The sequence below is a fragment of the Galeopterus variegatus genome, unplaced genomic scaffold, assembly GCF_000696425.1.
Source record: "Galeopterus variegatus unplaced genomic scaffold, G_variegatus-3.0.2 Scaffold1613, whole genome shotgun sequence".
In the NCBI taxonomy this organism is placed as follows: Eukaryota; Metazoa; Chordata; class Mammalia; order Dermoptera; family Cynocephalidae; genus Galeopterus; species Galeopterus variegatus.
The window spans coordinates 362982-374798 of NW_007727724.1; the positions used below are offsets into that span (position 1 = coordinate 362982).

Consider the following 11817-nt stretch of genomic DNA (forward strand, 5'->3'; position numbering starts at 1 on the left):
AAAAAAAAAAAAAAAAAAAAAAAAAAAAAAAAAAAAAAGACAAAAGGGAAAAGAGAAATAAAGAAAAAAAGGACAGAGAGCAAAGCAAAAGCACTCCGGCGCTCCCAGACCACGCCAGTCTGAGGTGAGCACAGCAGGGCAATGCCGCAGGGCGGGCCTCGGGGTGTGCCTCCACCCCACACTCACCACCCCAGCACAGCTCTGAGCCCACGCTCAGCCTGGTTAAGGCTGAGGACAAGCAAATGGCCCCCAAACGCTCTCTGGGTTCACTTCTGAGAAAGTTAACCAGAAATCACGCACATGCACATTACTTAATGACAGCCTTCAAAATCAAATAAAAGCAGGAGAATCCAAAATCGTTTTGATGTCAGGCCTGTTCCTTCAGTGCTCACTTCCGCAAGGGGCCAACACCAGAAGTGGAGAACATCCTAACCAGGCCAATTTCTGGGGAAATTCAGCTCACACAGGCCAACCACTCCTCAGGCAAAGGCCACAGAGCCTGAACTGACTGGTCACTGCCTGGCACACTGGGTACAGGGTGTCTGGAGTACTCTATGACTGGCCAGTGACAAAGAGTCCAGGACAGAAGGAAAAGCCTGCTGAAATAGGCAACTTTTGTACAAGAGAGCCTGGAGACTCCTGATAGTCTGCTTGGTCAAGTGGAGCCCTCCTCTGACAAGGCCTGACCTGAGATCAACTGGCTTTTCATTCAGAAGCAGCCCTGTCTTACCAAGCAGGAACCTGAATCCTCGTCTGCCACTGGTTAGCTCTGTGGCCCAAGACAAGCCCATTCTTGTCCACAGGCCTGTTTTACTATCTGCAAGAGGAGCTGCAGGGCTGACAACTGCTAAGATCCCTTCATGCAACAGCATTCTATAAATCGATGGCAATTTGGCTAGCTGCATCTGCATCCCGATATCACTGCCAGTAAAATGAGGTGATATGAGGTTTGAGATAAATGTTTAAATTCATTTAAATCAAATGTTCAAAATTAGTAGGAATACAATATCAAGAATCGATTGTCACAGATGTCAAAGCCCTTGTTCCAAGTTTTAATGCCCCAGAGACAAGGAGGACCCTTCCCATGCTGGGACAGCTGGCCCTCTAGGCAAAGCACATGGGTTCCTGCCTCCACTGGCAGTGGGCTCCCTCCTCCAAATACTTCAGCAGAAGCCTGATCTGCTGTCAAGACCAGCTGTGAACAGACATGGGGACAAAGTGACCTGGTTACTCTGCAGGGAAGGAAACAGAGCAATGCTTGAGACTCAGAGAAAGGGCTGCCTGGGCATAGCCCGGGTTGAGAAGTCAGGCTATGGAAAAGCTGCCCACCAGCAGGCCACGCAGAGGCTCTTGCTGCCTAATCCCCTAATGAGGGCTCTCTGCTGAACAGAGGCCTAGTAACAGTTTCCATACCTGCCTGAGGCAGCTGGGGTGGAACCGGCCCCCCCGCCCGAAGCTGTGCAAAGCCACGCTGGTGACCAACCTCCTCTCTGAGCATCAAGTTTTCATCTCTAAACAGGTCCAACTCAGCCCTGACATTCTTAGTGCTCAACTCAACTGACATTCTTAGTGCTTAGTGCTGGGTGCTCAACACAAGGTCACTGATAGAGTCCAAGAGGTGGGCTCACTGCCCCTTTGCGTTTCTACCATAGAGCACAAAGGTGGCACTGCTGCGGCCTCTGGTGAGGTGCAGATGTGGGAAGCTTGCACTAGACAGAGGGACCACAGAGTCCTTTCTGGGCTGGACAGTTTGCAGCATAAATTTCACACCCTCGTTTCTAACCATTCAATCCACTTGCAATAAAATCCAGAAGGCAGCCAAGGTTACTTCAGGTTACACACTGGGAGGTGCAAAAGCTGAAGTCATCCTTTCTGAACTGATGACTCATCCCTTCTGTTGGAAGATGGCACCTGCACCGTGAGCAGCACCACCAGAGGGGAGAAGAGGACAGCCGAGAAGGCCTTCCAGACAGGCCCAACACCCTAAGTCCCAAACACACATTGCTCAGCTTCTCACGTGGGAAGCAGGCATCTACACACTTGTCTCGTTGGGAAGAGGAGTTTTTAGGACATGGTCCTCTTCCCTTGGCCAAGGAGAAATTCAACTTGCCAATAAGCAGTGCCGTGTTCCAAAAGGAGCAATACTGCCTGCATTTTGAGGTCCACATAAAAGGAAATGGAATAACAACCCCAGTAAAGGACATCTGTGGGGTCAAAGCACACTCTCACCATAAAAATAAAATATGTATAGTCAGATTGGGATAAAGATCCAGGGTGCTAATGTGAACTTCAAAAGCAGGGACAGAGAGAAAGCAAAAGCTGGAGCAACAAGTTATATACAGGGGCAGCCAACATCTCTTCCATGAGTCAGCGTGTAGTGGTGTACTCTGTTAATTACACCTGGATGTGTCCTCGCAGACAGCATGGTGTTCAGACTGTGGGGACTCCATGTCTAGCCCTCGTGAAGCACCCAGGTGACTGAGACACACACCGCTGGGATGAACACCGCTGGGATGGAGCAAAGAAAGCCATAACTAGATGAACCAGCCAAAAAAAGCACCCTTTAGGGCCGAGCCCGTGGCGCACCTGGGAGAGTGCGGCGCTGGGAGCGCAGCAGCGCTCCCGCTGCGGGTTTGGATCCTATATAGGGATGACCAGTGCACTCACAGCGCTCACTGGCTGAGCGCGGTGCGGCTGGTCTCAAAAAGGACAAAAAACAAACAAAAAAGCACCCTTTAACACAGCTAACCAGGCCGCTATCTGGACAGCCCTAACAAGGTCAAATATAATCCATTAAATGCACTGCAATGCCAAACAGACAGCCTGCAACGACTGTCTAGGACCCTGCTCTTGCCCCACAAAGCTAGAAGGCTGTCCCCGCAGGCTGGCTCTGCAGGGCAAGTCACCTAGGGCTCACCGACCACAGGTGCCTTCACACATCTGAGGCTGAGAATCATGAACCAACTAGGTCGCAACAGCTTGCGGCCCAAAGCACCAAACACAAAAACCAAGCTGACAGGGAAAAGAGTACAGCTTTTCACCTTGCTCTGAGAAGTTTCTGCAAGAATGGCAGCCAGAAGTAAATTCTAAGGACAGGGAAAAACGGGACCTGTCAAATTAATACATAAATATGCAAAATAATGTTATTAGCAGGGATCCGAGAAAAGAATATAGAATCTTTGGTACAAACCTGCTTCTATCTGGCACTTGGAACATTGCTAAAATGATAATTGGATCTCACTAGAGGTGTATGAGGAAAGAGAGGGAGACATCCCCTAGAAAAGTGCTCTGAACAGGGTAAACATCACAACTGAGACTCTGAACCATGTGGTCAGCCACTTTCTGCCTCAGGCACCAAGTCTCGCACACTAGTAACCTAAATGCTTACAGAAGGTTTCCTTTTCTACCCTACTGGACAAATTATACCAGACAGATCTTCCACCTGCTATACAAGGTAGGTATGCACATACACAGAAACTACAATTTTGGGGTTCATATTTTCATAAGTCTTTCTCTCCTACAACTGTTAAAGAAAATTACCTAGAGCATTTTTTAAGGTAAAAATAAATACATTTTGGGCCGGCCCCGGGGCTCACTCAGGATAGTGCGGCGCTGGTAGCGCCGAGGCCGCAGGTTTGGATCCTATATAGGGATGGCCGGTGCGCTCCCTGGCTGAGCGTGGTGCAGACGACACCATGCCGAGGGTTGCAATCCCCTTGCCGATCAGAAAAAAATAAATAAATAAATACATTTATCAACAAAGTCTGACAAAGATGGTCTTGTTTTATTTCCCATTCCTCTGAAAAGACATCTTTCAATGACAGGACCTCCAGTTGCTACATTTACTCCATTTACAGTCCAAGCTGAAGGAGAGAGGGCAGAGGTCACACAGGAGAGCTGGCACCACTAACACGCTGCCCAGATGAGCCCATATGCAATTTGCATCTGGTAAAGGCATACACTGAAACCCAAAAACATGCAATAACCAAGGGCACATGCAGAACTTCAGAAATGCACCACATCATTCAGACTGGCCATTTCTCAGCAATAACATAGAAATACAAAAACTTAAAATACCTCATACCAAAGGTTTTAATTGAAGAATAGGCAGAACACAACCACCTGTACCATGTCACAAATGGTTTAAAGATCCATTTCAAGCTACTTCAGTAACTAAGACAATGCCTAAAGAGAGGAGATGGGGGTGGGGGGACAGGGAGCAGCGCGAACCGACAGGTGATGGAGGGCAGGGCAATGAGTACCTTTCTAAAAGAGAGAGATCTAGCGGGACTAAAGGTCTGCTCTGTAAGCTCGAGCCCTTCGATAGTTTCCGTACAGTCAGAGAGGGGTGCGTCCTGCAACAGTAAACTGAGTCATCAGAGCACACCCAGCCCAAGCCTTTGAAAATCAACCAAGCACAGGATGGAGCCAGCTAAGAACATGCAGCAGGGACGGTCGTCAACAGTGAATGCGGGGTGATGACAGTGGTACGTGCAGACATCAAACACAAAACCAGATCACAGCTGGCCAAACTCAGAAAACGCAACAACAGTCATCTACCCCTGCAGTCAGGATTTAAAGCATTAGGTGGCATATTAATTTTCAGAGATAACTACTTACACAATTATCTTCAATGTGCCACTATATACGGTCATTTATAGAAATGCATGTAAATGTGGGCCACATTTACAGGTACCCAACCCTCTGCAACCCAAGCAGCAGTCTGTTGCAGACAGCAATTTCTCAGAAAAAAGTCTACTAAACCCACCCTCTTTTAGCACTTTACACAGTACACTGCTGAAACCATGGAGAACCCCGGTCCCAAAGCTTGCAGCATGTGTGCCCCCCTCACACAGGCATGCATTACAAGGAGCGAGGACAAGAGGACAGACACAGGCCCCAGCATGCTATGTCTGGTCTAAAACTCAAGGAAGAGTGCCTGGGTTATTTCTTATCACAAAGATTTTTTAACAAAGATAACTGGTCATCTAGAAAACTTACCTTATACAGTCATTCTCTCCCAATTTAAGTGTAACTCTGGAGCAGATGGTCACAGAGCCACCACCCACTAATGCCAGAGACATTCTGAGCTCTCACCTGGACGAGGCTCCTGTCCATCACTACACCACACAAAACCTGGGACTGAGGGCCAGCTGTTTTAATGTCCTGTAAGTTCTGCTCTCGGATCTGAGGATGGAAGGAAGGATAAACACACATCAACAGTACAGAGAAGCCATGCACTTGGACCCCAGTGCAAGCTAGGCTTCCACTCCTCCCCAACCCCATGATGGCAGGACAGCCCAGTGCGTCCTGAGTGCCTGATGGTACTGGTCCTACCTGCTTCACAGGACATGGGTCTACAAGGATGGAGGGACTATTACTGACTTTCCACACTTTTCAGATCGCTTCAACAAGGCCTAGATCACTAAGTTGGGGGAAAATATTCCCTTTGTGCCCATCTTCTAGTGACATTCTGATGTTCTGATATACCAAATGCTGTTCACAACTCTTTAAATGAACCCTGAAAGGCAGGGGCAATTGTTCTACTCTTGCTAAAAACCGTCTTTGCAGCCTCCAATTCCGACCTGTGAGCAAGCATCAGTTCAAGAGGAGCAAGGTGGCCCAGAAATGTCTGCTGCTCACACTTCACAGTGTTGACAGAACAGTAGAAGCAGTACAGAAAGATGACTTCAGTTGCAACAGTGGTGACAGCAAACATCCTCTGCTTGCAGCAGGCACACCCCCCACCCCTGAAGTAGCCAGCATCCCCTCCAGCCCCGCACCCCAGCTCCCACCCAGTGCTGACAGCAGGACGCACCTTGTTCCTCATCTCCTGGACCTCTTTTGGGTTAGTGTTCAATGGAACAAACAGGTTAGGGACAGCAGAGGTGGAAGTTCTATGCCCATCCTCTTTCGTCCACTGTAATATCAAGAACAGTTAAAAAGTCAGGATTATGACAACAAGAAGTGAAACTATAGCATCCAATTTGTCCAATTTCTCTCACATCTGGTCATGCACTGAACATCACAAAGAGGACTGAACCAATGACTGCATTTCCTGGATCACTCAGCAGAGTTGCCACATGGCAGAGTGGGACATGGCCACATAAAAACCGGTTAATAATGGAACCAATCAGAGTCATGACTGATCAGAAAGGGCCACCTAAAAAGCCCTGCTGAAATGTGGGGCATGATGCAGGCTGACGACAGAGTGGAGCCCCATCACCCCTCGGGCCAGCCGGGGAAGCCCCTCAGAGGCCATTGGTTCACTGCTCTGAGTCACCCAACACCAAAGCCAACCGGAAGCATGAGATGACAGATCATGGAAAGCGATGTGATGCTGCCACCCAGGGGCAGGGAAAGGATCTGCACTGTGAGGCGAGAGTGGGCATCACCAAAGTTTTGCAATAAAATAAATGACAGCATCGGAAAGCACTGTTTGCATAACTGTTGCAACCCAAGAAAATTACTGTATGAACACTTATACAGTAGCTACCGGAAGAGTTTGGTGATGTCAAATATTTTCTACAGCTTAACACTTTTGAGTGCTATAAAAATATCCCAAACAAACTTGAAGCGCTTCATGAGTCCTTAATTAAAGGCCATTTTAGGTATCAGTGCCTATGGTCAGCAGTGCCTTCGGGGGCACAGCGTGTGCTTACTTCCCCTCATAAATCTTTTTTGGATCTCTAATCAAATACGAGATTTTTTTTTAATCAAATTCTAGTTCTTGGGCATAAATAGGCACTGAACATTAAAACAAGCCCATCTTAGCAAATGTTATGCCTTTCAAAATATTTTCAAGAGGCAAAAGATAGCCATAGCCCACACGACTGTGAAGAAAGCAACAAAGCCGCCAATGCTGCGCCGCCGTGAGGAGCGTGTGCGATGGGCATGGGGCCGGGTACTCACTGACGGTTCTCCTCTCAGATAAGAACAACTCCAGCGTTTTATCAAAAATAATTCTTAGTCAAAACATTAAAACAACAACCTCAGAAGTGTAAACACATTTAAAAATGAATAGCAATTATTATAAATTAAAATATACCGACCTGGGAATACTGCATGGAATGTGTACGACTCCACAAAATAAGAAATAAATTCAAGTAGTGAACAAGGTCTCCCTTTAAAGCAGACATTGACTAAAATGCCTCAAGTGATTTCATTTTTTTCAAGCTAACAATAGATAAAGCTCAAAGGTGCTACTGCATACACACTTTGGAAAAATTCATCGCAGCAATTCAGCACTGTGTATTTACATCATCAGCAGAAAGGTGGTTTTTTTTTTAAGGCCCACTACCTTTAACAAGTAATACAAGTAAAAAATAAATAAAATGAAAAAAATAAAAGGGAGATGGTGGGGGCGTGGGCAGGAGACAGGGAGGGTGAGAGGAGGGAAGAGGAGAGATGCACTCCCATGCTCTGAGCCTGGCCACAGTCACGCAGGGTCCTTGCCCACGTGACAAAGCTGCTCGGGAGCACGGAGACTTCTCGCCAACTGTGTATCAGGAAACACCAGAACCACCTGGGGAAGACAAAACTTTTTTTTTTTTTTTAAATAAATCTATAAAATAAAAGCACTGTTATAAGGGGAAAAGAAAATCCCACTTTGCCTATTTGGTGGCCTGCTGCCTTAGAAACATCTAACCTGATTTCAACAAAACTCTAACTAGTCCTGCATAGATGACTCTGTCTATCCCAGCCTCTGTCTCCTCACAAAAGAACTCCACTCCAGGGCTTCTAGAAATGAGCCACTCCTACATTTTAATGCAGGAATAGTAACAACCAATCTTGAGAGGAACGTTTCAGCACCAGGACATCGGAGCGCCTTTCAGAGCAAACGGGACTCTGAGCAGCATTAGCACTGAAACGAAGGAGCGCCTTGCAGCCTCTGTCACTGGCGCCCGCAGGTGGCCTGCACTGCTCTCGGGTCATGCCGCACCCAGCAGGAGTCAGAAGAAGACTCACCACTACGGCCGTCTACTCACATGCAACAGTCCATGCAGAGGGCAGCTGGCTGTGAGCGTTCGGAGGCTTTGGGATAGAAAGCAGGGGAACAACACTGAGAGGGGAAAAGAGCCAGTGAAAACACACAGGTGAGCCACGAGGTAAAACTGCTTAAGAAAACGCTAAAGACTTAAAGAAGAGACTTTACTGACTCGATGGAACCTCTGGAGTTCACAGCACTAAGACATCAGGTTTATGACTGACCTACCTTTTTGTGCATGAAGTATTAAGAGTACTCAAATACCATCTGAACTAAATGAGAGCTCCTACTTTTAGGTTAATATATGTTAGGATTTTTGCTATGTATGGAGTCAGGTTATATTGGAATTACTGAAGAGGTACATGCAATCTTAAGCAGTTTCAAGCAGACAGTATTATCCGAATTTTAGCTAATGCATAAAGTTGATGATTTCAGTTAAGACTAAAAGGAAGTTAATGAGGAAAATTTACTTTATATCTGGGTCAGAAAGGCTGGATTCCCAAAGCCTCCGAAGCCCCAGCTACCCAACTTGCTCTACATCATCTAACTATGAACAGTAAGGTAGGCACAGACCAAGCAGTTGGTAATACAGCTTGGCACGCAGACACCGGACGAGAGAGACTGCAGCAAGGGTTTCACGTGATCGTGTGTAATGTTCGTCCACACCTTAGTCTTCGACTTGGGACTGCTTCCATTCTGCCCTTCTTCAGAAGGTTCGTCACCCCGGCCAGAGTTCAGCCACCTTGTCTTCTCTCGTTGCTGCTTCTGAAAACTGTGTCTGAGAGGGGAGCAAGTGCCTGATTCACCATCACTAGCAAAGGAGTAGCCTGTGACACTCGCAGGAACCTCCACATCACTGTACTTTTTAGATTTCTCTCTCAGAGCAGGGTATCGATAAGGGTAGCCAGTTCTGTAGCCCTAGGGTCCAAAAAGAGTAAAAGATAGTCAGTACTCCAGATCTCAAAACAGGGTTCCTCTTTGGAACATTGCATTGAAATATCTACAAAAGCTAAAACATATGCATAACCTACAACTCAATTGCACTCCTAAGTATATGCCCAACAGAAGCACACGTCTTCACCAAAATACAGGTACTAAAACACTGATAGCACTACTTCTAACGGATCAAAAGTAGAAACAACCCAAAAGTCTGTCAACAGTAGAATAAACGGTGGTATATGCACATGATGGACCATGACAGAGTCGTGAGAATATTCTACTACTAAATGTAACAATGTGGATGACCCTCACAAATATGCTGAGGGAAGTAAACCTGTTTGATTCCAAATATAAAAAGTACAAAAGAGGCAAAAACAATCTTTTGTCATTAGAGACAAGATAGTGGTCACCTGTGGGAGGGGGCAAGTGACTGAAGGGGCCTGGGGGTGTCCTGAGGTACTATTGTTTTTCACCCGGGTGCTGACAACATGGTGGGTTCAGTTTTAAAAACTTAACAAACTGAACAGTTATGACATGTGCACCCTCCTGTTTCTGTATTGTATTTCAACAAGAAGTTAAAACTGAAAACACGGGCCGAGCCCGTGGCGCACTCGGGAGAGTGCGGCGCTGGGAGCGCAGCAGCGCTCCCACCACGGGTTCGGATCCTATATAGGGATGACCGGTGCGCTCATAGCGCTCACTGGCTGAGCGTGGTGCGGCCGGTCTCAAAAAGGACAAAAAAAACAAACAAACTGAAAACACAAACAGGGCTTACTTGCTGCTGGCTACCATACAGGTTGTATTCATCAACCTACTTAACATTTTTTTTCTTTTACCTTTTAAGTCACTGTTTAAATATTGTGATAATCTTTAGGAAAGACCAAATGAGTGCACCTCATAACAAGTGGTTCTCAGCAAAATTATTTTACATTTGAATATAACAACATTCAAGTTCAACCTTCCACTCTGCCTCATGGCCATCTGCTGTGCTTTCACAGATGTGTACCACTTAATCCTGCCTCTGCTGAGCAACTCGTCTGCTAATTACCGCCACATACAGCGTCATCAAGAGAGAGGATGGTGTCTTACTCATCTCTCCCATCCAGTATTTAGCATTTGGTAGTTGTGGCAGATAGACTTTATAGTAGCCCCCAGGTCCCCACCTCCTGTAATCCCCTCCTCCTTGAGCATGGGTGGGGTCTCTGACTTGCTTCTAAACAGTGGAATTCACAAAAGGTCCTGGGTGTATCACATATGAGTGGAGAGCCTATCTTGTAAGAGTCTGTCTCTCCACTGCTGGTTCTGAAGAATCAAGCCACCAAGAACTCGACAGTGGTAAGAAAATGAATTCTGCCCCCAACCTGAGGGAGGTTGGAAGTGGATCCTCCTCCCCTCACCAAGCCTTCTGATGAGAACACAGCCCTGGCCAAAACCCTGACTGCAGTCTTGTGAGACCCTAAGCTGAGTTCAGCTGTGCATGGACTCCTGTGTGCCAAGGTATTCTAGAAACATTTCTCTCAGTTCAGGAATTTCCTCTCCCTTGGGTTCTGTTCCTCTTTGGGAGCCACCTTCATTACCAATCACTACTTTAATACATTAAAAAAAAAAAGTAATAACAATCACTAAAGGAATTGTCTTTGGTTCTGTTTTCACAGCTATCCTCAGAAAGACAGGCAAATGTCTGTACTGGCAATTTTTCCATTTATGAGCATCATTTGTTGAGGAATAATAGGAGATAATGACACAGCCACAGAAAGACTGTCTTCTGAAAAATGCAATTCTTATTAATTCGGGTTTCCTCTTGCTTAGAGGGCTAGGATGCCGTATTCTGTATAACGCGAGGACAAACCACCCAGGACTCACCGTCATCATTTTATCCTGACAGGGTATGGATTTTTCATCCCCTTTAAATGGGGTCAAACCAAAATTAGAGGCACTACTCAGACCTCAGAACTACTCTCTGGCTTGTAGTTAAAAATACAAATTTATTCCTTCATTGAGAAACTGAAATTATATCTTGATTTCTGGAGAAACAATTCAGCACTTATTTTAACTGTAAGTGTGAAAAGGAAATGTTTCTTATAGAGTGGGAATCGTCAACTACTCTCCACCCTACTCAGTTATTAGCAACAACAACATATGCAGCTGAACAGATGCTAAATTAAAACATGGACTATGATCAGTGATTGCTGTCCGGTTTACTTCTTATAAATTACATGCCTCTAGTAAAGAATGATGACAATCTGTGCACATGAAGGAAACTGAATGAAGTATTCTTTATGTAATAAACGTTTCAATGATTAGTTGTTCATTTTCCTCCTTATCCAATCAGTTACTGCCCAATTTTGATTTCCCTCTACCTTCTAGAACATAATGCACATGGTGTGATAGGCTGGGGTTCATTCTTACCTCCTTTCTTCTCTTCCACACTTGACTTTTAGGAAGAGAACAGTGAAGTGTCAAAGTATCCACCAGGAGGAAGGGCCTGTACGACTGGGCCACCCTCGGCTTTCCTCCCTTTGCTGGCCAGTTGGAACGATCTGACTCCTGACGCAATGTTGGACCACCCCACCCCACTCTTAAATCTGCTCCAGCTGTGACTTTCCTGAGAGTGACACTATCCCGCCTGCCACTAACTCCAGCGGCTGCTTCCAGCTTGTTAGCTTCTACTCCTTTTCCTGCTTTCTTTGACCAATCCGGGACCCCCTCCCTGCCCCCACAGCTCTCACTGTGCCTCTGCCACTGCACGCATCACATGGGCGCAGTTGAATTTGGGATTTGCATGACTCCTGAGGGCAAGAACTGTGTCTTCTTCATGACTCAATAGTAGACAATCAATCAATGTAATCAATCTTTTTTTTTTTTTTTTGTCTTTTGTCTTTTGTCTTTTG

At 46.1% G+C, this 11817-nt stretch overlaps 1 protein-coding gene across 1 annotated transcript in view; it reads right to left on the reverse strand.

Annotated features, from left to right (window-relative positions):
* Positions 1 to 10795, reverse strand: part of LOC103594725 (alpha-adducin-like) — a 19770-nt gene extending 8975 nt beyond the window's left edge. Inside the window, exons 1-5 of the mRNA XM_008577978.1 lie at positions 10790 to 10795; positions 8654 to 8905; positions 5819 to 5920; positions 5098 to 5187; positions 4263 to 4355 (exon numbers count right to left, since the gene is read on the reverse strand). Coding sequence (XP_008576200.1) covers positions 4263 to 4355; positions 5098 to 5187; positions 5819 to 5920; positions 8654 to 8905; positions 10790 to 10795 — 543 coding nt within the window. The remainder of the gene's footprint in view (positions 1 to 4262; positions 4356 to 5097; positions 5188 to 5818; positions 5921 to 8653; positions 8906 to 10789) is intronic.
* Positions 10796 to 11817: the final 1022 nt, after the last annotated feature.